Raw genomic sequence first — 25608 nt, forward strand, 5'->3', positions numbered from 1 at the left:
CAGATATCAAATTGTGCATTGCCCCAGCATTGATACCTGGGGTCAGGTCAGCCTGCAGCTGGAAGCGGCTTATAAGCTGCTTAATGCTGTGGGCTATTATCCCATAATCTATATGTGTGTAAGCCAATATTCTGCAGTTATATGCATGCCCATATATAGGCATAAACAATAGAGGCAACTGCTTTTGGCACCAAGTCTGATAGGTTCCAGAGTATTGCTAGTGCAACCATGTCTCAATCCAGTCCGACACCAGAGCAATGGCAGCAACAGAAAATATGTTTAAGGTTCAATATAAGGCCTTCAAACCCTTGCACTCTAGATTGGCCATATGATGCTCTGCCCCTTCTTCTCTTATGTGTGAGAGGAAGGAGTGGAGCATAGTAAGGCCATTCCAGAGTATGAGGGTTAGTAGGCTCTGTGCTGAGCCTTTGAAATATAATTATTGTTCATTCTCCATGGCTGCTCTGAGGAGAAGGTAAGAGAGGATACTGGGAGAGGGCAGGATGGTGGTGGTGGGGAAATGGGGGTGAATAGAGCTCCTATTTCCTTCCTGGAGCTTAGTTTAGAAAACACCATTTGTGTTTCAATAAACCAGCACTTAAAGGTTAATCTTGCATAAACGTTGGGATACAATCAATCAAAATTGAATAATGTGCAAATGATAAATTGGTGGGGCCTGGATGTCTTTTGGGTGGGACTAGGGCAGAACTAAAAATTAACATTTATTCCGCATTTCAGAAGGAGAACGAATGGCTTTTTTCTGCCTATCAACTGAAACATCAGCCAATAAAAACTAGTTAACAGCATGGTTTTTTTTTATCAGGACATATGAGATTAAGAATTAACACCTGAGTGACAGGGATGAATGGTAATGGGAAATATGTAAATTTGAGATATGGCATTATTATTTTAATGATAACTTGCTTTGGGCTTATTTGATAAGGTGTGATACAGTTTATAGTTTAATAAAACTTGCTATACTGCCTAAGCTAATTTGCAGATCTAAACGGTTTTACAAAACTAAAATTAATTAAAAGTGGGAAAAGAACTACAATAGAAGACAAGAAAGAGGCTTGCATACAGTCCAAGATAATCAAACTTAACCAGAATAACATAAGGAAAGCAACAAAAGGGAAGGGAGAGAGGGGGAAAATAGAGGAAAAACTGTGAATCTGATGTAACGCTCTTTGTAAGAACTCAGGTGGAATTGAATGATTGATGAAAGAGCCAGGTTTTTATAGCAGGTTTAAAATTTTAAAGGACAATTTGGCATGGATGGCAAGAGGAAGTGAATTCCAAAAGAAAGGGGTAGTGAAGAAAAACGTATGACGGCTGGTAAATTTGAGCTGGCAGATTTAGGGCTCGGAAGAACCAAGCAATAATCATTAATAGAACGGAGAAGATGGGAAGGAGAGTATGGAATTGTAACAGTTGCAGTGGGGAATACCAAGTCTATGAGCCTTAAAAGTAAGCGTGAGTAGTTTGAATAATATCCGCTGTTAAATAGGGAGCCAATGGTATTCTTGAAGCAGAGGAGAAACATGATTGTATTCCCAAGCATGGCATAACAAGTTAATGGCTGTGTTTTTTATGGATGGTAGTTTTTTCAGGTTTTCATGAGAACATCCCAGATATACTATGTTGTAGTAATTAAGCATCTTGACTAATAAAGAAGAGAATAAGGGAGCGAACTTGTCTTGGTCAAATATCAACAGACTGATGTAATTGACGAAGATCTAGAAAACCCAGTCTACATAAATTAGATATCTTTAAAGAGAAGTAAGTTGAGAGTATAACGTGATTCCCGATATGAAAGGAATCAACCGGTAAGATAGAGGTACCAAAAAGATTCAGAGTAGTAGTAGGTGTAGAGAGACCTCCAGTGAACCAGCAGGCCACCGTCTTTTGTTTATTCAGACCTAATTATGTTTTGAAATCTTGAAGTGGCCAATAGATGGATTAAATGAATTTGTAGGAAAAAGTAGTAGAATGTCATCAGCATAGAACGTGGAATGAAATACCAGTTGATTGGATAAGTGTAGCAAGAAGACATTAAATAAATTGAAAAAGAAGTGGTGACAAACTGATACCTGTGGGCCCCGCAAGACAAAGAATGAATGGAGGCAGTGGATGTTGCCATGATAAACCCTATAAGAACGATTTGAGAGAAAAGAAGCAAACCATGCAAGGACAGGGTCAGAGAGGCTGAGTTTCGAAAGGTGAGATAGTAATAATGTGTGGTTGACCAGATCAAGAGCTGCAGAAAGATCAAGTGAAGCAACAAGAATAATGTTATGTTTGTCAAGATGGGAATAAATCTCATTTAGCAGGGCTGCCAGAACTGGTTCAGTGTTATAATGGGCTCTAAAACCAGATTGTCTGGGGTGCAGAGCAAGGATTTGTCAATAAAGAGGACATCTGAATATAGACTATGCTTTCCAGTAATTTGAAAATAAAGCATAAGTTTGACACTGGTCAATAGGCGGGATGTGAGGATCTAGTGAGGGTTTCTTCAGAATAGGGCATCCTATTACGGATTTACAAGGGGTCGTTACTTGCCCGGATGAAAAGCTTATTATTACTAATAAAGTTTGGGTACATCGAGAGCTCAGGAATCTTCAAGCAAGAGGATGGACTTGGGTTCAGGAGCAAAAAGTAGACCACATTCCTGTAAAATAAGTCTATGTCCTAAAGATCAACATCAGGATTTACAGCTGCTACCTAGGATATCTAGGTTTCAGAAAGTTCTGTTGAGCAGAGATCCACTACAGGGATTAGAAGAGGCCACCCCCTTAAGTCCCTAGTGCTCGATGTTTCTTCTGAAACCAAACTGGCAAGGGAAAGCTTCAGGGAAAATAAACATTTTTGTTTCTAAAATGACAAACATAACCGTTGTATAACTTTTCTTGGTCATTTCCCAACATAAATATATATGTACCCCCATTTTGACCCCTTGATACTTTGGAGGTTTATTTTTCTAAAACAGATGTTCATTCCATATGTAATGAGCACATATATGTGAACTTTTCAATATATTTTAGAACATACTCTATGTCAGCAGATCCTGTTCTAAAATACTAGTGGATCTTGAGACATCCTGACCTGGACGTTTCAATTTGAATTTGAACGTCCTTTTTAAAATGCTGTTCTATACATGGAAATTGGATGTACATGTATATTGCTATATTCAGTGGCATTGACTAAGGCCCTTAATATAGAGGCTCTGTTTGTGTTTTGGTCATTTGAAAATTAGAATTTAGACATCCATATTGCATGGACGTCCAAATCCTGATTTCATAAAGCCAGGATATGGACATCTAAAAGTGCAGCATATCCTTATAGCAAGGTGGCATGGTCTGGGCATTTTTTGGGCAGAACTAGAGAGGGGCCAAAATATAGATGTCAAACTCTAGAAAGGAAGGAACATCTATGTCCAAAAAGAAGTACAATCTTATTTAGATCTGGTACTCGGCACATCCAAATTACAGAAATGTGCTCCAGTTGTCACCTCCTTAAACCACCAGTGGTTGCTATCTCCCTCTCTCCTCTGAATGTGAAATTGGCAAGGGATACCAGAATCTGTGACAGCTTCAGGAGCTATGGATGTTCAGGGTGCTAATTTTTTTTTTTATTCACGTCTTAAGAGGGCTTCTATGTGCAGTAGAGGAGCATCATAATGGTTAGAGCAGAAGGTTGAGTTATGAGGGGACCATGGTTCAACTTCCACTTCAGTTGTTTGGGGTAAATTCTATAAATGACACTGAAAAATGAGCAGTAGAGTGCTCAGCAGAGCTCTCCAATAGAAAGACAGCAGGATGAGGAATGTAATGGAAAACAATCTTTATTCTTCAGTACCCGACACAGCACTGTGTTTCGGCATAAAGCCTACATCAGAGGTCTGTGCTTGAAATCACTGGAGACAACCAAACAGCAGCAGCTTTCCTACGCTGACCCCGGCTCCTGGATCACATCGTGTTCAAGATTGTTTTCCAGTGATTACATTGTGTTTATATATTCTCCAGTGATTTCGAGCACAGACCTGATGTAGGCTTTGTGCCAAAACACAGCGCTGTGTTGGGTCCTGAAGAATAAAGATTGTTTTCCATTACATTCCTCATCCTGCTGTCTTTCTATTGAAGAGCTCTGCTGATCATACTACTCCTTCCCCTGGCATTCTCTGACGTAGTGGTATACGGTCCTCCGCTTTTCCGGGGTTCCCCCCACTGAAAAATCAGCACAGAACGATATTCTATAAACGGTGCTCCAAGTTGAGCACCATTTATAGAACAGCAATTAGAGCAGAATCGCACACCCAAAGTTGGACGCCAGTATTTACACCAGCACCACCAGCAATGTATTGACCTGGACATCCTTATGCTGAGTTGGATGTCCTTATGCTGTTTCACAGGTACAATGTAGCTGAATAGAGATATTTGAAATTTATTTCATGTTTCTTCTAGGACATTCTGCAGAAAAATTTGTCCAGTGACTTAGCTTTCTTGAAAATGTAAGGTAGAACAAAAATAACTGCATTGTATTTCTGTCTTTCCTTTTTAGCTTGCTTGAAAGTGTACGGTAAAAAAAAATATATAGCTGTATTGAATTTCTTTCTTTTTTTACTACAGCTACAGTTGAACAGCTTTTCAGAAATCCCAAACAAGTTGAAGCGAAACTCTTTAACTTAGGATTGTCTAATAAAAGTATTCAGGCCATGATGAATGTGAGCATCCCGGATGATAAATTCCAGGTAAGAGTACCATGATTTCTTGCTTAAGTTGGACTGTTGTGACCTGAATAGAGAACAAGAAAAGTTTCTTTCTTTAAAGCAGCAAATACATTTCCAGTGAATACGTAATAGTAAATTTTAAAAATTGGAGAAAATATGGGGAGGCAATGCCATTTGTTGAGAATATCACATGACATGATTCCAGTTTTACTGATTACTCCAAAACGCTTGGGTTGTTTACACATAAAAGGGTAGATTCAAGAAAGAGCACAAAATGTAGGAACCAGGATGATGCACACTCAGGCCCAAATTCTATAAATGGCACTGAAAAATCAGCACGAACAAAAAAACGTGCTAAGCACTATTCTATAAACAGTGGTTAAAGGTCTCATTTTACTAAGCAGCAGTAAGCCCAATGCGGGCTTACCGCTTGCTATACAGGAAGTACCGCCGAGCTTCCGCAGTAGCCCGGCAGTACTTCCCACCCCTAGTGCACTGGCATTTCCAGCACTACAAAAATGTCTTTATTTTTATAGCGCTGGAGTATACCCGGCAATAATCGGGCAGTGCCGTGTGCTGCCCAATTACTGCCGGGTTAGAATGGGAGCTCTTACCGCCACTTCAACGAGTGGCAGTAAGGGTTCCCCCCAAAATGGCTGTGCTTTACTTGCGATCATTTCCTATAAGAAAGTGAGATTTCCCTTTTATCTGCTGTGGTAAAAGGGGGCCTCAGCGTATGTGAAAAACACGCACCGATGCCAGCGCAGGCCCCCCTTTGCCGCAGCTTGGTAAAAGGGGCCCAAAGTTAGGCATCATATATAGAACAGAGCTTAGAGCCAGGATCCATGCCTAATTTTAGGTACAGGGATTTACACCAACTAAATCCTGATGTAAATCCTTGTGCCTCCCCATATTCTAATTATTTATTAATTTAGATTTTGCTCACACTTTTTTCAGTAGTAGCTCAAGGTGAGTTACGTTCAGGTACTCTGGATATTTCTCTGTCCCAGGAGGGCTCACAATCTAAGATTGTACCTGAGGTATTGGAGGGTTTTTTTTTTTACATTTGTACCCCGCACTTTCCCACTCATGGCAGGCTCAATGCGGCTTACATGGGCAATGGAGGGTTAAGTTACTTGCCCAGAGTCACAAGGTGCTGCCTGTGCCTGAAGTGGGAATCGAACTCAGTTCCTCAGGACCAAAGTCCATCACCCTAACCACTAGGCCACTCCTCCACACCCAAGACTTGCCCAAGATCACAAGGCGCAGCAGTGGGATTTGAACCGGCCACCTCTGGATTGCAAGACTGGTGCTCTAACCACTAGGCCAGCACTCACAAATTGTAGGAATGTCCCTCATCTTCCACCCTTCCACTGGACCCTGTTTTTGGAACCATGCATTATAGAATATTAGCGTACATTCAGTTTTGCACCTAATTTTAGACATGTCAAAAGCTGGTATAAGTGCTAATGCCTAACTGTTGGCATTTAAGTACGTAACTCCTGGTATTCTATAACCTGCACACTTAAATCCTAGGCACACTCCTGACCCACCCATGCCCCTCCCATATCCACCACCACCACCACCCCAGCAACTAGAAGTAGTGATAGAATAGCAATTAAGGGCAGTTGGGCACACAACTACTAATTGGTGATGATTAGTAACAGTTAACACCATTTTAAGTCAATAATTGGCTTTTAATAGACAACCAAACAGCAGCAGCGACCCAAAGAAGGACAAACACAGCAAGAGTTTATCCAAATGTCAACTTAATGGAAACAGGACCCAACCTGGCCAAGTTTCGGAAAAACCTCCATCAGGGGTCACATAGGTTTCCACAATACATTCAAGGGTCCTTTTACTAAAGTACACCGAAAAGTGGCCTGCGCTGGTGTAGATGCATGTATTGGACGCGCGCAGGTCCATTTTTCAGCATACCTGAAGAAAAGCCCTTTTTTTTAGCCAAAAATGGACGTGCGTCAAAATAAAAATTGACACGCATGCATTTGGGGCCTGAGACCTTACTGCCACCCATTGACCTAGTGGTAAAGTCTCACGCATTAACCAGGCAAATTGTCAGTGTGCGTACAATGTTGATTACTGCCCGGTTAGCGCCGCGCACCAGAAAATTTCCAGGGTGCGTACTGGGCACGCGTAGAAAATGAAATTACCACCCAGGCCACACAGTAGCTGGGCAGTAGTTCAAAACTGACACACGTAGTACTCACATACGTGTCTATGCGGCATAGTAAAAGGGCCATCACAGATTTAAAACATGTACTGCAATACCTGCGATTAAAAGAAAAATGAGGTCCAATGTCAAAAGTAAATGAATGAAGCTAACAGCACCTGCATAGAAAAAGCTCTGGTCCAATTCCCTTGGTGGTTACTGACTTTTGGAATTGAACCAGAGCTTTTTCTATGCAGATGCTGTTGACTGCATTCTTTTACTTTTGATATTGGACCTCAGTTTTCTTTTAAACACAGGTATTGCAATACATACTTTGAATCTGTGAAGCATTGTGGAAACCTGTGTGACCGTATACTGCTATGGATTTACAGCCTGCTTCATTAACACAGATTACTCAGTAATTACTGTGGATTCTTTTGGATTCGTATTAGGTAAATGAGACCTTTATTAGAGGTTCTAAAATCTACAATGATTAAGATATATACAATAATTATGCTTTGTAACAAAAAAGAAACAATACCTATCTATAAACAATCATTACATCACTGGTCTCTACATCTAAGCAATGCTAAGAGTTCCTAGACCAGGAAAAGAAGCAATAAAACAATCATCACTGGTCCTTACATCATCCAGGCTCTTATCATCAGCTGGGGGGCCCTGTTCACAGTGAAAGTCAGGAGTTTCTTTGACCAGGAAACATGGTCATTGTGCAGTTCGTATGTTACTCACAGATGAGCTCCCAATTTCACTGAAAGAAACTCCTTTTTGTAAGGCTTAGAACTCATGTTCAAAGCTAAGGAAAATTACAGAGTGCTTGAGAATAGGTAAACAAGCCATACTGTGGGAATGTGGTCACATGTTTCCAAGTCCAGGTGGCCAGTCTGAACTCGAAAACAAGCGCCATCCTCCTCTTCGCATACCAAATTAATTAGCGCGGTGTCTTATCTTCTACATTCCAACTTATTTTCACACAATCAAAGTTAAACAGAATTACTTCTAATTAAAGATACAGATCCTGAGTGCACTTGTTGGTCAAGGCAGATAGAGTTGAAAAGCAATCTCTAAAATCCTTTTTATTACAGACCCCTAATGAAAGGTTTTCTGAAACGACCAGGTTGGGTCCTGTTTCCACTAAAGTTGACATTTGGATAAACTCTTGCAGTGTTCATCCTTCCTTGGATCACTGCTGCTGTTTGGTTTTCTGTTCTACTTTTGCAGTAGATGGTCTCCTGTTTGTTTCAACACTAATTAACAGCCAATTATTATTTTATAAATTGTGCGCACAAATTTATGTGATAGATATATAGAATTATAGAATTAGGGGGAAGTTTAGAATTTTGTTGTCAACCTTCAAACTTCTGTGCTTTGATGTATGTATTGTTGGAGATCTCAAACATATTATTTATTCTTGTTCATTTATTCAAGATTATTGGAACTCTGTATGGAACACAGTATCATCTACCTTGAATATCCAAGATGTTTTAACATATAATATAGTCATATTTGGATCCCTAATGATACAATCACCACTAGACAAATATCAAGCACAACTATTAGATATATTGTTACATCAAGCCTCAAGAACCCTTTTCTTTTGTTGGAAAGACCTTAAAAAAGTAACATATTTAACTTGGTGGAATTCTGTCTGTATATTAGCTAAATATGAATATGCTGCGGCTGAAAAATATAACTCACTTGTTAAATACAATAAAATATGGACTCCTTTACTAGACCAACTACATAATAACCTCTCTCAGAGTTGAACTTATGTATTACTCCTGTGATGACCATGACTTGTTATAGCAATAATTCTTGTATAATCTTAATCTGAACATGTATGCTGATGCTTTATTATTGTTAATCTGTTATGCTGGCTAATTGCTTTTATTTTAGCCATTTGTTATTTATTTATTTGTTGCATTTGTATCCCACATTTTCCCACCTCTTTGCAGGCTCAATGTGGCTTACAATACATCATGAATAGTGGAAATATATAAGAAAATATACATTTAGTTTACAGAAGGATCTTGGGTAATATGATAATGAAAAAACATGATAGTACTTTAACAAGCAAGTATTGTAAAACAGATCTGGATATATGTGTAGGAGTTCACATTTGTTGCACAGACTTCACCAATTAAAGTCACAGGCAATGAATGTGTAGTAAATCCCCATGTCCCTAAGACCATTGCATGAAACGAATCCATGCTTCATGAAATTCAACTCATTAGTAACTCTTACAATGTTCTCTCTGTTACAGATTATTTTATGGTTCAATGAACTAGTTGAATGTCATAATAATCAAAATAAAGTTCCTGAGGAGTTTCAGGAATTCTGTAATACAACAACTATACAAGGGTACCTGATGGCTATCATTTTTCTACAACATGTAGATCTTTTGAAGTTTACTTATCGGGTATGTATCCCATGTATTGAATAGAGACTTACAGTATTTCCTGGCAAAGAGGGATTAGATAAAAGCTGTAGGTGGTCCCTCACTCAGCCTTGACAAGCATAAAATACTCCTTACAAAAAAGAGATGAACACTTCCAATGATCTGTGGACTTTTAAATTTTTATATCTGTGAAAATATTCTATACAAACAAGAATGACGGGAATAAAAACTCAGACTGGATGATCAGTCTACATGCCCTATTAATAATTATATTCTCTCTTCCACCTGGTCAGTAAAGTCCCTTAAACATCAAACAGGTTCCTAGGTTCCCTCATACCTGGAGGCAACTGTAATGTACTAAAACCACTACTGTCTTTGTCAAACGTATTCCATAATTGCATTATTTTGCATGAGTCCCCTAAAATGAGAAGACCCAAGTTTTTTAAGAAGGGTTCAAGTTGGGTTGCCATGAAATGATCTGGATTGTCTATATGGACATTAAAATCTCCCAATATTAAGTGATTAGGAAACTGAACTGTAGTGCAGCTAAGTCTGGCAGAAGAAGTCCCATAATCAGGCATTTAGAGAGGTAGGGCAATAGAAAAGTAAAATGTAAAAGCAGGAAGGTAATACTGATTTCAACAATAATAGCCTCTGAGTATAGAAAAAAAGATAACAGATACTTCCGTGACTGTAAGAAATTGGGAAAACATAATGGCCACTCCTCCCCATCTCCTGGGGGTTCTCAAAGCAGAAAAGACAGAAAATCCTGGAGGAAAGCAGAGGAAAAAATAGGACTTCTCTCCACTTCTAAGCCAGGTCTCCATCAGGTACATAAAGTCCTGGATTACTGCAGTTTTAGAGCATAATGAGTGACATTTAATCATCAGTATACAAAGAGTAGAAGAGGCAGAAGCTGTAGCGAGGGCAAGAGCTATTTTACCTGTCTAAGTCCTGCTTGTTGCCATTTCAAAGGAGGACATTGACATAAAAGGCATGAATAGGGAATGTTGTGAAGGTCATGGATGGGCCCAAATGTGCTGTTCCCATGAGAAGGAAGTAGAACAAGGGGGAAAAAACAAATGCCCAAATGCCATAATCAAGATAGAGAGCTGTGCTTCGGACTCACCTAAGTTCCTTTATAGAATAGACTGCCACCACCCACCCTTCGCTGCCTAATTAGAGACACTCAGTTGTAGAATTGCCTTATAGAAATATACACGCAGATGATTGGTGTACATTGAGAAAATATTTATCTTTTCTACTTCTGTTGTATACTTGCATTGGCATTTATTTTGTAAATAAAACCTTGAAAAAATAAAATCACCTCTGCATTTCCACATGTTGTAAAATTATTGCTTTTTCTCTCTCTTAGATGTTGTTGCCCACAAAGTGGCAAAAAACATTTGACATGATTCTTGTCTACATCAAGCTACTGGATCAGGAAGTGAATCAAAGAATAAATGAACTGCTTTTGGATGAATCTGTAGTTAACTTGATTAACCTAATAAATGGTATTGAACATTTAGCTTATTCAAAAGTAAGTATTTCATGTTCTTTCAAATGGAAGAACTCTAATGAACTAGCATAACTAACCAGGATAGTCTTTTCATTCATGACGACATCAATAAAGCTCATTTGAATATGGTTATCAGGTAATATAGAGAAATAATGAACAGAGGGGCCCTTTTACAAAAGTGCAGTAAAGGGCACGTGAATTGGACACACGCTGGACCATTTCTCCATTGTGTCTGGAAAAAAGTTTTTTTTGGGGGGGCCAGGAAATGGACGAGCAGCAAAATTAAAACCAGCGCATGTCTATTTACAGCCTGAGCCTTTGATGCCACCCATTGACTTAGCAGTAAGGGCTCACATGTTACCCACATGGTAACCGTCCAGCTTGCACCAACTGTTGATTACCCCCAAGAATGCCTCCCATCATGGTTTTTCGGCACACGACAAACTCGGAATTACCGCCATGTGCACGCTCTAGCCGGGCGGTAATGCCGATTTGACGTGCATTGCACGTTCGTAGGCCCTTACACGCCTTTGTAAAAGGACCCCTTAGTTTTTGCACATATCGCACTTTAACAGAGAATATTAAAGCACAGTGGGGGTTGTTTACTAAAGCTTAGCTCAATTTATCTGCAGCAGGCCCCATAGAAATAAAATGGGCCCTGCTGCAGACAAGTCAAGCTAAGCTTTAGTAAACAGGGGGGAATAAGTGCAAAGGCTGTGCTGTACCTGTAGAGGGTGTGCCAGCATGTTCTCTGCTATTACTGCATTGAAAAGATTTTTACCACACATTTAGACTATTCACAATTAGTGCTGAATGCACTTAACACCTCTTCTTGAATAGATGATAAATGCACTCACTCTAACTGCTTAAGTGACAGGGCATGGTAAATATCATGCGCTAACTGCAATGTGCAGTCCATCTCTCCCTCACACAACCACATCAAAAACACTACACAACCAAGAATTTATTAGAGGCAAAATATTGGCTGCAGCTTTATTAACATCGCAGCATTATTTGCAAATATCAACCATGAATCAATACTCAAGCCCCAACCCTAGTTTGGCCTTCCCAATCCTTCCCTTTACACTCTCCACCCCAAGGACCATTTACCCTTCAACTGTAATCATCCATAGCTGCACGCTGCACTCTACACCTCAACTAGTCAGTGACTAATTAAAGTGTAGTTTCTTAATAACTCTCTGTTTAGCCACCTGTATTCCCCGCATGTTCCTGACGGCACCAAACCCCAACTTTCACTCACTGAAGTGATATCTGCTAGTTTTAGGACCCCCTTCCCCGCCCCCCTCCCACTTACCCTTTATAACCTCTTTCCCTGCCTGCCTTAGGCCACATCTGGGGATCAAGGCTAATTCTTACCCTGCCCACTGCAAACGCCACACCCAACCCCCTTTCCACCCCATAATCACTTTTCTCCTATCCTCAACTACAAACAAATGGAGGGAGGAGCAGGGTGAGAAACTCCTCACACTCTCCTGCCCCACACCTTCCTTACCACCCAAACTGCTTCAGCCTGCCAAAAATGGTACTCTATCCATACCTCTTGCCCTCCCCCATCCTTGTTGTCTAATTCATATCGCTAACCACCTTTCCTCAGTCACAACCCCCCTGCCTGCTAACACCCATCCTCCTCCTCAACCATCTCCACCTCAGAAAAGAGCTCAACCTTTGAGCTTCTCTTTTCTGCCCATAACTCACCCGGGTCCTGCCCTCTAACACAGCATACAGTTAATACACTAATAAGTGAGTGCCTATATGCCACCGTGGTAAGAGTTACCACACTTGTGCTCTAACAGTGCACACTAATTCATGTGTTAACTACTCAACCCACTTTAGTAGAGACCTAATCTACCTTGTCTAAAACACCAAGGGCAATATTCGTCCAATATTTCCATTATACATAAGATTGTTGTTTTGAGCTAGTGTTAGCGCTTTCCCTATTTTTTGTTGAAATGTCTTATCCCAGTTTGCTCACCTTTAGTATTGAGTAGGGATGTGCATTCATTAGCCCACATTCAGGGACCCTTTTACAAAGCTGTGGTACTAATGTGTGCTTACTGTAGCAAAAAATGTCGTACCGCGGGGCAAGCTGTGGCATCCTGTAGTAATTTCAGGATGTGTGCATGCTACGCATGCATTAAAAAATAAAATTATTTTTTTTGTAGTGGGGTATGTCTTCTGTGCTAATCGGTTAGTGCAGCTATATTGTGGTGTATTAACTGATCAGTGCATGCATGGTGTGTGAGCCCGTACTGTCTACATAATAGGTAGCAGTAAGGGCTCATGCATTAATCTGTTTTAATGGCCACACACTAATAACAAAATTAGCTTGTGGCCAATAATACAAAAAGTAGGAAATTTGGAGGGGCATTTTCGATATGATGTCTAAGTTCAACTTTGGACGTTTTGTTCAAAACATCCAAAATTCAATTGGGGAATATAACCATTTTCAAAACAGAAAAATGTTTCTTTTTTTGAAAATGGCTATTGGCTAGATGTTTTTGTGCTCTGTGCATTTATCTTTTGGCCCATTTTCGAACCCCCCCCCCCTCCCTGTTTACTAAGCTGCGCGGTAATGCAGACACAGCCCATTCAAAGTGAATGGGCTGTGTCAGCATTAGTGCACAGCAGCCGCTAGCATGGTTTAGTAAATAAAGGAGTAAGCGTATTGCAAAACAGATGAAAAACAGAGCAGGGTTGTGAGCGACAGGTAGGAAAAATTGCAGAATGTGAAATGTGGTGTGCAAGAGAAGAACAACAAATAATAGAACACATGCAAGTGTAGTTACTAAAAGGCAGTAAAATACTATCTGTTTAGCATATGTAGTACCTTACTAATCTGCGGTGCCTGATACTACAGGTCTGTGAATAAAGAAATTGTATTGGCAGTGGAAAATAAACTATGTGCACCTGAGTTCTGAGCTAGTAATTTAGCTCTCTGGAATCATGATTGCTACGTGCTGTTTTGCACCACTTCCTGTTATGCATATCACTAATGGGTCCTTATATCAAACTACAGAAAAAGGGCTCTGCGCTAGCAGCAGCGACCGTTTTCCTGCGTGCCAGGGCCCTTTTTACCGCAGAGGGTAAAACATTCCCAGACACACATGGTTATGAGGTAAGAGAACTCTTTACCGCTTGACCATGTGGTGAGGAGCCCTTACCGCCTCCCATTGAGATGGCAATAAGGGCTCCCGTGCTAACCCAGTGCTAACCAGGCAGCGCACAGTGATGCCCGATTACTGCCGGGTTACCGCCACGCAAGCCATTTCCGGGGGTTTTCTTTTTCCCCCAGAAATGGTGCATGCTCGGGGCGGGGCTACCACCGGCAGCCTTGTTGGGCCAGCGGTAGTCCCAGAAGAGCGAGCGGTAAGCCTGTGTTACCGCTGCTCTTTAAAAGGGCCCCTGAATCAATTTACAAATCTTACTGAACTCCCTTCCGATTTTTAGTTCACTACTGAGCAAAGCTAGATTTGAAACAGCCACCAAGAAGCAAAAGGTTCTGTCTCTATGCTCATCTGCTTAAATACCCAGTTCCTTGAAAAACAGAGGTTTCTTTATAATATTTCTGCTATTGTAGGCAGCGGATAATGCCAGACTGACTGAGATAGTACCAACATCTTTGCAAAGTGTACTAATGAATTCATGCTCAAAAAATATGCTGCTTCCATTGGTCGGCAGTGCCCTGTCTAATGCTTCTGAACGTTCAGATTCTTCCAATATAACAGAAGAGGAAATGATTAACTATGGCATTCCCTTAAATATATGTAAGTATTTAAAAGAGTTTCTGATTTAAAAGTTGAGTTCAGAACAATAAAAAATGTGCTAGCATCATTTTCAAGGTTCTTTCAAACTTTTTTAGTGCTACTTCAAGCAGTATTCCACATTAACCCCCGGATTCTATATAACGCGACTGAAATTGCTTGAAGATATCCGATCATATTCTGGATTTGCACGAGCAATTTAATTACTTAACAAGTCAAACAGTGCCGATAATTGCCACTTAAGCAATTATTGCCACTACTTGGCATTAATTAGAATTGGGGAAGCACCAATAGAGGTTTTTGGTTACTACGGCCACGCTTGTACGCATTCTTGCCACTGCTCCGAAAGAGAAGGAACTGCATGCCCTTCGTGATTTGTTTTCTCTTGGAGTATAAACCATTCAAGTACTTAATATATTGTTGGAAGACTCCTGAAGAAGGCGCTACAGCGCCAAAACACGGCTGTGTTGAGTCAACCTGTTATAATAAATATTACATTTTATTCCAATATATGTCTCCCCTATTGATTGGAAAGAGCCTATCTTCCCCCACTCTCCTCCTTTTCTCCCTATTTTTTCGTGGGGATTAAGTGCTCCTCCACACTCCGTGTGGCTTTCTTTTTTTGATTTTTTAGCGCCAATAGAGGGACATCTGGAATAGGTATGCCATTGTACACAGCATCTGATGCTGGAGAGTAGGACACTGTTTATTGTTTATCAGAATATTTGCTGATGAGTATGAGCCCTTGAGTATTATGGTTCTGGGGGGGCGGGGGCTCTGATTCTCTGTAAATATGTTCAGGGACCGGGTGCTACTATGGTGTTGGTATGGAGTTCTTGGTTGATGCTTTTTACTATTCTGATTTTGTTGTGGTTGCTACTGAGTTCACCTTGCTTATATGCTGTTTCTGTCCTTGAATCAATAAAAATATTTAGAAAAAAAAAGAATTTACACGCACAACTTGTTAAGTGTGTTCTGTAAAGTGCAGCACGTAAATTCTAATTCATGGCATTCTGAAAATTTATGTGCAGGTTATAAAATACACCTGCTTCGTGTCTTAGGCGCAGATATTTACACCAAGTTTTACTCTGCGTAAATGGATGCCCTAGAGTTAGGTGCAGGCATGGCCGCTAGACGTATTCTAAAAACTTATTAGGTGTATTCTATAAACTGCACCTAAATTTAGGCATGGTTTATAGACTATGCTTAAGTGGAAATTTTTTGGTGCCAGCTTTATAGGCGCCATACATAGAATTTTAAAAAGGATGTCAAAATCAGAATATGAATGTTCAAGTCTGTATGTCAGATATCGCATCCATTTCTCATGTATTTTAAAATAGGATCTGCTGACATACAGCCTATTCTACAATATATGAGAAATGGACGTCCAAGTGGCTACATCCAGCATGAGCATCCACATACCTCACTGGTATGCAAATGTATCTCTTATATATGTTTATTGTGGATATCCTGAAAACCTGACTGGCCGGGGTTCCTCCAAGACAAGTTTGGGAACCCCTGGTCCAAACTATGAACTAGGGAAAACAAGGGGCATGGCCATCTTTGTGACAGCATAGGAATATCCACACAGACATCTGTATGTAAGACTAGCCTAATGGTTAGAGCAGCCTGCCAAGAACTAGAGTAGAAATCCAGAGATCTGAAGTTTAAATCTCACTGTAGCTGTTTGCAATTTTTTTTATTGTGAGCCTCAATGACAGAAAAATGTCTTCTGTGACTTTCTTTATTCCATCCAGTGGAAAACTGCTTAATTGGAGCACCTTTCTATAACCCGGACCTGTCAAGAAGAAAGTCTAAATATGGACATCCCTTCCCTTTCTGCAATCGGAGTAGGATGTCCATCTTTTGGCCCCTCCCTAGCACCACCCCAAACATTCCCAGGCCACACCCCCTTGGTCATATGGACATACTGAAATTTTAGATGCCCATTTCCTGGATTTATTAAATGAAGAGTTGGATGTCCATGCAATATGTTAGTTTTCAGATGCCCAAAACAGGAATAGAGTTTCTAAAATAACCACCTAAATTGGTATTAAAATACTTGCATCCATATTGATGTGCAATTCATGATAAAGTAATGAGTTCTAAATTCATACAAATTACCTCATTATCTATGACCACAGATTGTGTTAAACAATGCAAACGTTAATGCTAATGCATTACTGCTCCAAGCTTAACTACAACTTCATTGGTATGATTAACGTTTTGCATTAACACACGTCTTGATTAGCATGCTCTGGCATGTTTACCATAAATTATGTTGTGAATATCCTATTAATGCTATACATTAATGCTCTACTTTGAGCCCACTTTGTCACATAGAAACCTTGGAGGGTCTTTTTATAAAGGGTTTTTATGCACACATGCCAACATATGCATATAAAAAGCCTCATAAAAATCCCCCAGGTATAAAAATATGTGTGATAACCAGTATGTGTGTACTTTTATGTGAACCGGACAAGATAAATAGTTGAAATTGATATTTATATTAAAATAGCATGGCAGACTTTATTTATCATACTTTAGTAAGAAAATTGTTGTAGCCTCTAGTCTGCAAAATTTCTGAGCTGCAGTAGTTTAATTTGATGCATTTTTCTTTTGCTGCAAAAATTATAGAACACTATCCACACACCCCTAAATTTGGCTGAGGAAAGGTCCACCATAGCATCCCGCTGCAAGTTCAATGATGTCATATCCAGTTTGTGGATAAATGGCCCTCAGTTATTAGTCAGTTATTAGATTGTAAGCTCTTTGAGCAGGGACTGTCTTTCTTCTATGTTTGTGCAGCGCTGCGTATGCTTTGTAGCGCTATAGAAATGCTAAATAGTAGTAGTAGTAGTAGTAATTTGCAATCATTAAATTCATCTTACAGGCATGTGGAATTTCTTTCTACAGTTTCATACCTAAAAAATGTAATTGGTTTAACATATAGCACAGCACAAAATTTTCAAAAGGTCAGTATTCAATGAGGTTTAACCTTCCGCTTGGTTAAATCATGCTGACCTGGCCAGGAGTAGATAAGCTTATCCTAGGAATAGGCATTAGATTTTCCCAAGTCCATCCTAACAAATGGACTTTTCTTTTAGGCAAGTAGTCAAACCTTTTTTAAAACTCTGCTAAGCTAATTGCTTTTATCTTATTCTCTGGTAACAAATTCCAGAGTTTAATTACTAATTGATTGAAGGAATATTTTCTCTGATTTGTTTTAAATGTACTACTTAGTACTTCATTGCGTACCCCCTAGTCCTAGTATTTTTGGAAACAGTAAACAACCAATTCACATTTACCCATTCCACTCCACTCAGTATTTTATAGACCTTTATCATATCTCCCCTCACCTGTCTCTTCACCAAGCTGAAGAGCCCTAGCCGCTTTAGCCTTTCCTAATAGGGAAGTCATCCCATCCCCTTTATCATTTTTTTCGCCCTTCTCTGTACCTTTTCAAATTCTGCTATATCCACTATACCGAGGTAACTCCCTGTTAGGCTCCACACGTGGAGTGCCAGTACCTGGATAGGGGGCAGCACTGAAGATGCAGGTCTAATTCAGCTAGCCATGGCTAGCATTTCACCAAATGCTGACTGCCACCAGCTGAATATTGCTCCAAATATGTTTGCTCAAGGATCATGTGTTCTGTTTTCTTGCAGCATCTCACTGCCAAAGATTTTTCTGGAGTCTGATTAGCTCAACCAATGGAGCTATCGCATGGGGGAGTTTAAAGCCAGTGCTACTCGGAAAGATTCTTTATACGCCTCATACCCCAGGGACAGAAGAAATCATGAACAAGGTGAAGTAAAAAAACAACAAAGCCTATCATCTTGTTATCTTATAAATGAATGGTAGAATATACTCGTTTGCTGTTTGGCTGAATATGTAAGTCCAAATTATAATTGTATTGTATGTTCACATAGGAACACTCTCATATAAATACACTTCTCCTGCAAGCGAATCAGATTCCATATAAAATCCATGGTGTATTAAAGAGCTAATAATACTGAGCATTTTTGTAATGCGTTAATCAATCTTACTTGTGCTAATTCTTAGGTACACACTTTAAATAAAACGTTTTGCATGCATTACATTTTTAAACCATGTTAATGAACCAAATGAACATTCCTGTACTGTACATGCTATCTAGATAAAGCCAAAGAGAGTCAGAAATGACATAGGAACTTTTGATTTCAATGAGCTGCCCAGAAAGTATGTAAACACCAATATGATGTGAAGATGCCACCTATGAGTGAAGTGTAGTCCGTTTTTCCCATCCCTTTCCTGGAGGGCCACATATCCTCTCAGGTTTTCAAGATTGCCATAGTGAAAATGTATGAGATCAAGTGCATACATTGATGATCCACTGCATGCATATCTACTTCACCATATTCTTTATAGATATTCTAAAATCCAGACTGATTTGGAATGCCTCCAGCAGATGGCTAGGAACATTCCTCTAAGTAACTATTTCCTGTACTGCCAATGATTACAAACAAAAAATTTTTTATTCTCATTATTCTCACAAGCTTCAATCATGTTGTGCCTTGCTTTTATAAAGGAAATGAGCGTAATTTTCCAAACCAGTTCTGAAATAAAGTAGTGCTTTACCCATAGATGAAGACTTTTGTAAAATGCCCACATGTACATCTGTATATACATAACTTTATCCACAAGGAAAAAAGGATAAAACCTCTATGAAGAACACAAGATGCAACACAAAGTAGAGAGTAACTCACGACTCTCTTGATGGGAGTAGTAGTAGTAGATGTTTCGGCGGACCTGCCGCCTACCTCAGGCATTGTTTTGTAAAGTCGCTACTCTTTGATGGAACTTCCCTCCGCTGGCAGTATCCTTTTGCTATATATACACTTACACACACGTTACATAAGGTACCATACTCAGATACTACTTATCATTTCTATAGCGCTACTAGACATACGCAGCACTGTACACTTGAACATGAAGAAACAGTCCCTGCTCGACAAAGCTTGAAATCTGAATTAGGACAGACAAACAGGACAAATAATGGATAAGGGAATTACTAAGCTGGGAATGATAATAAGTGAGTAAGGGTTAGGAGTTAAAGGCAGCATCAAAAAGGTGGGCTTTTAGCCTAGATTTGAAGACAGCCAGAGATGGAGCTTGACAGGAAGTCTATTCCAGGCATATGGTGCAGAAAGATAAAATGAATGTTGTCTGGAGTTAGCGGTGGAGGAGAAGGGTGCAGATAAGAGAGATTTACCCAGTGAATGGAGTTCCCAGGGAGGAGTGCAGGGAGAGATAAGAGTGGAGAGGTACTGAGGAGCTGCAGAGTGAATGCACTTGTAAGTCAATAAGAGGAGTTTGTACTGTATGCAGAAATGGATAGGGAGCCAATGAAGTGACTTGAGGAGGGGGTAATATGAGCATAGCAACATTGGTGGAATTTAAGTCGTTCAGCAGAATTTTGAGCAGATTGAAGGGGAGAGAGATGGTTTAGTGAGAAGCAAGTTGCAATGGTCTAAGCGAGAGGTGATAAGAATGTGGATAGGGGTTCTGGTAGTGTGCTACTACTACTACTTATCATTTCTATAGCGCTACTATACGTACGCAGCGCTGTACACTTGAACATGAAGAGACAGTCCCTGCTCGACAGAGCTTACAATCTAATTAGGACAGACAAACAGGCCAAACAAGAGATAAGGGACTATTAAGGTGAGGATGATAAAATAAGGGTTCTGAACACGTGAATAAGGGTTAGGAGTTAAAAGCAGCATCAAAAAGGTAGGCTTTTAGCTTAGATTTGAAGACAGCCAGAGATGGAGCTTGAAGTACCGGCTCAGGAAGTCTATTCCAGGCATATGGTGCTCAGAAAGGAAAGGACAAATTTTGGTGATATTATAGAGAAAGAAATGATATGTTTTAGAAGTCAGAAGCTCAGTCTTGGTCATGCTTAGTTTCAGATGGCAGTGAGACATCCAGGAAGCAATGTCAGACAGGCAGGCTGATACTTTGGCCTGGATTCCTGCTGAGATTTCTGGTGTGGAGAGGTACATCTGGGAGTCATCAGCATAAAGTTGATACTGAAAACCATGGGATGAGATCAGAGTACCAAGGGAAGAGGTATAGATGGAGAAAAGAAGAGGTCCCAGGACAGATCCCTGAGTTACACCAACTGATAGTGGTATAGAAAAGGAGGAGGATCCACCAGAGTATACACTAAAAGTATGATGGGAGAGAAGAAAACCAGGAAAGAACAGAGCCCTGAAATCCAAGTGAGGACAGCGTATCAAGGAGTAAGCAGTGATCAACAGTGTTAAAAGCAGCAGATAGAGGATGAGGATAGAATAGATACCTTTGGATCTGGCCAGGAACAGATCACTGGAGACTTTAGCAAGCGCTATTTCAGTTGAATGAAGAGGGCAGGAAAGAAGGGGGGAGGAGAGGAACAAACATTTGATTGGAGACATCACAGTATGGCCTGTACAAATAGGATGAGAGCTGATGTGGAGGACCAGGATTGGGATTGATATCCCCAGCGGAGAGCAGGAGAAGGAGCAGGAGAGTACAGAGAAGAGTAGGAGAGGCATGACAACAGCAACAAAGGCGAGATGTACTCAGAGAGAATGGAGATGGTTGAATGGAAGGAAGGAAATGTTGAAGGTTGAGAGCTGAGAAGAGGGGAGAAGACAAAAGAGATGGTGAGATGTTGAAACCAGAAGGTGGACAATGCATTCCTGCAGTATACAGTGGTTTTAAATGGAGAAAGTGATTGGGAAGGGACAGTACCAAGAAGAGAAAGTGTACTGGAGCCATAAGAAGTAACTGGGAGAAAATACAATGTGTATAGAGAAAATGCTTTAGCGCATGGCACCTGGAGCAAAGGCCCTGGGAGGATCGGGGTGGACCTGGTAGTCACCCCGGAAATGGCTGTGAGGGTATGCAGATGGGCTGCAAGTCCTCCTCAGCACCTGGAAGGCAGCTGGTGGGAGCTCTGGGCACCTCCACCACTCACCTTAATAAAGACTGTTCATCTATTACACCCATCTTGAGAGTCATGAGTCACCCCCTACTTTGTGTAGCATCATACATAACTTTACCCAGACAGAGGCAGAAACATTTCTAGAAACAGGCTTTCGTGAATTTTCAAACTGAAAGCATATAGGTATTTCTGCTTTGAAAATTACAACAGAAAAACTATGTGCAGGCATTTATAACTTTTCTTTACGAAGCACAATACTCTTGGTCAGTTTGAGGGTGATTCTATAACAGGGTGTCTTTATGAACTACTAGAGTAACTGGGTATCGTGTGTCTACAATGTAGGTCCAATCACTTAGGCCAGCCAGAGAGCTGATGTAAGTGAAAATCCCCAAGAACTGCAGGAACACACATAACTTACAGTATTGTGTAAGTTTGTAGGTATACAGTATTCTGTAAGTTATGCACATAAACAGGAGTCCTACTTCTGTTCCACCCATGGTCCGCTCTGCACTGGCATTTTCAACCAAAACTTGAACCCAGATTTCGAGCCATTTTTGGTGCCGAATCCAAAACCAAAACTGAAATTCGGTTGGCCTCTAATGATTATACTTATAAGTTACTAGCTCTAGGTATTGGGACATAATTTAATGAAAAGAAAGGCACTAATCTAGTTCAGTTGCAATGTTACCTTTATAAACAGGGCAACTATGCAGTTCTGGGTAGAAAAGCTGAGTGTCATAGTTTTTATTCCTGTTGCATCTGGGCATAAGACCAACCTAACTGAGCTGGTCTATTGTGGCCTGGATCTATCTTTTTAGTTCTTTCATAAAGCTCATCACCATTTCAAAAGACTAGCTGAAGGTCTTTTCATAAGATGATTAACATACTGTATTTGGCCAGACATCTATATATCATTGACACTCAACACATCATCCCAAAAAGAATGACCATATTCCAACAGTGTCCATACTAATCCCTATGTTTACTAAACTGCAAAATGATTCCGACATAGCCCACCCTGGGTGGTAATTCCATTTTTTACACGCGACCAAAAATATTTTTTTATTTTCTACCAAATGGCACTAACCGGGCAGTAATTGGCAGTGTACACGCACTGATTACAGCCCGGTTAACGTGTGAGACTTTACCGCTAAGTCAATGGGTGACGTTAAGGTCTCAGGCTCAAAATGGACGTGCGCCAATTTTAATTTTGCTGCACGTCCATTTTCAGCCAAAAAGAAGAGACCTTTTTTTACAGGCGCACTGAAAAATGGACCTGCACATGTCCAATACACATGCCTACCACAGCGCAGGCCATTTTTCAGCACACCTTAGTAAAAGGATCCCTTAGACCTTCGAGGTTGGGAATGTGGATCCTATGGCTTTTTCTGTGGCACCAATGATTCCCTTCTCTGTGAAGTCAAAAATGTGTATGTGGAGTTGGACTCTTCTGTAACATTAAGGCCACATGTTGCTTTTGTCACCAGGAAATATTTTGTTAACTTGCTTCTAGTGAAGTCTATGTGCCCTTCTGTGGAAGCTAAAGTTTTTTTTTTAATAGTTGTGCACTCACTGGTTATCTCTCTGATTTTTTGATGTTTTCTATCTCCTAAGCTCAGTTGTAAGCTGTCCTTGAAGGATTAGTGCAACATTTTCTAATAAGGCACCTAGGTTGGAAGGACATGCATATTGTATGATACGTGAATGCATATACGTAGAGTACATGAACACATTTACATCTTCTTTGGAGCATGTTAAATTTGTGCAAAAGAATTTACAGAGGGTCATTGTACAGTGCTGCATATGTCTAGTAGTGCTATAGAAATGATAAGTAGTAGTAGTTATTGGATCATAGCTTAATTTCTGGGGGAACAGCCTGGATCAGTTCCACCACTTCTTTTCAGACTCCAGAGTAATTGAGTTGTTTTGCTCCAGCCCCTCCCTTCCAGGCGTCTGCAGGGAAGGGAAGAGGAGATGGTGTTCCTCTACTCCCTAATGCATCCCTTTTTCAGTTGCCCCTACACCTGGCCCACCTGCCCCCATCCTCAGTTCAACTTCCTTCTCCACAGTTCCACTTCCTTTGTGTCTACAAATTAAGCCCTGCATTGGATGAGCCTATGTGTTTATTTTGCTTTAGAAAATAAATTTTCATCAATCACTTTCATATATATATATATATATATATATATATATATATATATATATATATATATATATATATATATATATATGTGTGTGTGTGTGTGTGTGTGTGTGTGATGTGTGTGTGATGTTTGTGTGTGTGTGTAATTCATGATCTTAACTCCTTTCACTGAGATTTACGATTTACACTCTGTGATCGTATGAGATCAAATTGTGAACTGTTTTGAATTTTAATCTGAAATCAATTTGATACTTCCATTTGTAACTTTTTTTTGGCATGACTTATTTTGTAAAGGGGACATTTCTTGACACAGCTTGATGTGAAACATGATTCATGTCAGATATTAGTCCCCAGGCCGACAATGATTAAGAGTACATAGTTTAATTTTTTAAAGTAAAATAGAAATATCAAATTGATTTCAGATTAAAATTCCATCTTGAGTATAGAGGTGTGGTAGCCGTATTAGTCCACTTTTAAAGGTAATCAATAGAAATAAAACAAAACATGGAAAAGAAAATAAGACAATACCTTTTTTATTGGACATACCTTAATACATTTCTTGATTAGCTTTCGAAGGTTGCCCTTCTTCGTCAGATCGGAAATAAGCAAATGTTAGTAGATGACAGTATATATGAGCGAAACATCAAAGCATTTCAGTGACAGTCTAACAGAATGGGGGGGGGGGGGGTGGATAGGTGAGAGGGAGACAGGAGAGCACTACAATTTACAAGGCAATACAATTTTATGCTTTGTAATGGGCTCGAAAACCCAGATCTTTGTTAAGTCCTGTCTGGTGGGTGTCAAAATATTTAATCATTTTGACTTCAAAGGTCTTACGTTCCTGTATTGTCGACTCTGGTGTCTTCACTGTGTGATGATCTGTTTCTGATGCCTTACGTCCTGCATTCACGTCCTGCATGGGGCTATATACAAGACGTGCACAGCGCAGGACATCAGCCCCCCCCCTACCTCGGGCTCTGGACCCCCCCTCCCGCTGAGGTCTGGCTACTCCCCTGATGGGAGGTAATCATCATTATACGTGCATAGACGATTATCAGCCGGTTAACATGTGAGACCTTACCGCTAAATCAGTGGGTGGCGGTAAGGTCTCAGACCCACGTGCCCATATTTGGCAAAAATTTTTAAAAGGCCTTTTTTACAGGCGCACTGAAAAATGGATTTGCACGTACCCAAAACACACACCTTATGGATTCCTGAGTAGTGTATCATTGTCTACTACTTTTGTTTCTCATGAAATTACCCTTTACAGTTGTTTGCTGCTGTAGTTAATTAGTTAAATTGGAAAGAACTAGGGTGTTATTTTACATTGTGCATAGACATAATTTAATTTAGTACTGAAATGTAAAAATATAGATGGGCATTAACTGAATTTTTTCCTTTTAGTCTGTTACAATGTTGGCCGATATAAAGAAGATGAAAGAAGACATGAGAAGAATTTCGAATATGATTCTTGATGATTCTCTTCTTAACATATTTGCTCCCATTCTGAAGGATGCACAGGTTGCTAATGTTCATCTTCCAGTTTGTTCCTTTTACTTATTGCATGAAAATGCAATTCTGTCTCTCTGTGTATTTCTGATTCCAATAGATCATAATCCTACAAGTATTTTGTTAATGTGTTTCCCCAGACAAACCTTTTAGGGGGGCAGTTTTCAACCAGCACAGTCACTATATTAAATTAAATGCCAGTATCAGGGCTTATCCCCCTATCACCCTAATTCTAAAAAGTTGCACTCTCAAATTTGTGACAAACGTAAATTTGCGTGCAAGTTATAACTTTAATAAGCCAATAACTGATGTAAATGAGCAATACTAGGCTGTAATTGACCTTAATTGGTGCTATTTGGCACAATTTAGT

The 25608-nt window shown here is 40.0% G+C and overlaps 1 protein-coding gene across 1 annotated transcript in view; it reads left to right on the forward strand.

Moving 5' to 3' along the window:
- Positions 1 to 25608, forward strand: part of ABCA12 (ATP binding cassette subfamily A member 12) — a 542556-nt gene that overhangs the window by 301983 nt on the left and 214965 nt on the right. Inside the window, 6 exon segments of the mRNA XM_030210844.1 lie at positions 4626 to 4747; positions 9178 to 9333; positions 10688 to 10852; positions 14430 to 14616; positions 18282 to 18421; positions 25134 to 25250. Coding sequence (XP_030066704.1) covers positions 4626 to 4747; positions 9178 to 9333; positions 10688 to 10852; positions 14430 to 14616; positions 18282 to 18421; positions 25134 to 25250 — 887 coding nt within the window.

This window comes from Microcaecilia unicolor, chromosome 7 (genome assembly GCF_901765095.1).
Source record: "Microcaecilia unicolor chromosome 7, aMicUni1.1, whole genome shotgun sequence".
NCBI lineage: Eukaryota > Metazoa > Chordata > Amphibia > Gymnophiona > Siphonopidae > Microcaecilia > Microcaecilia unicolor.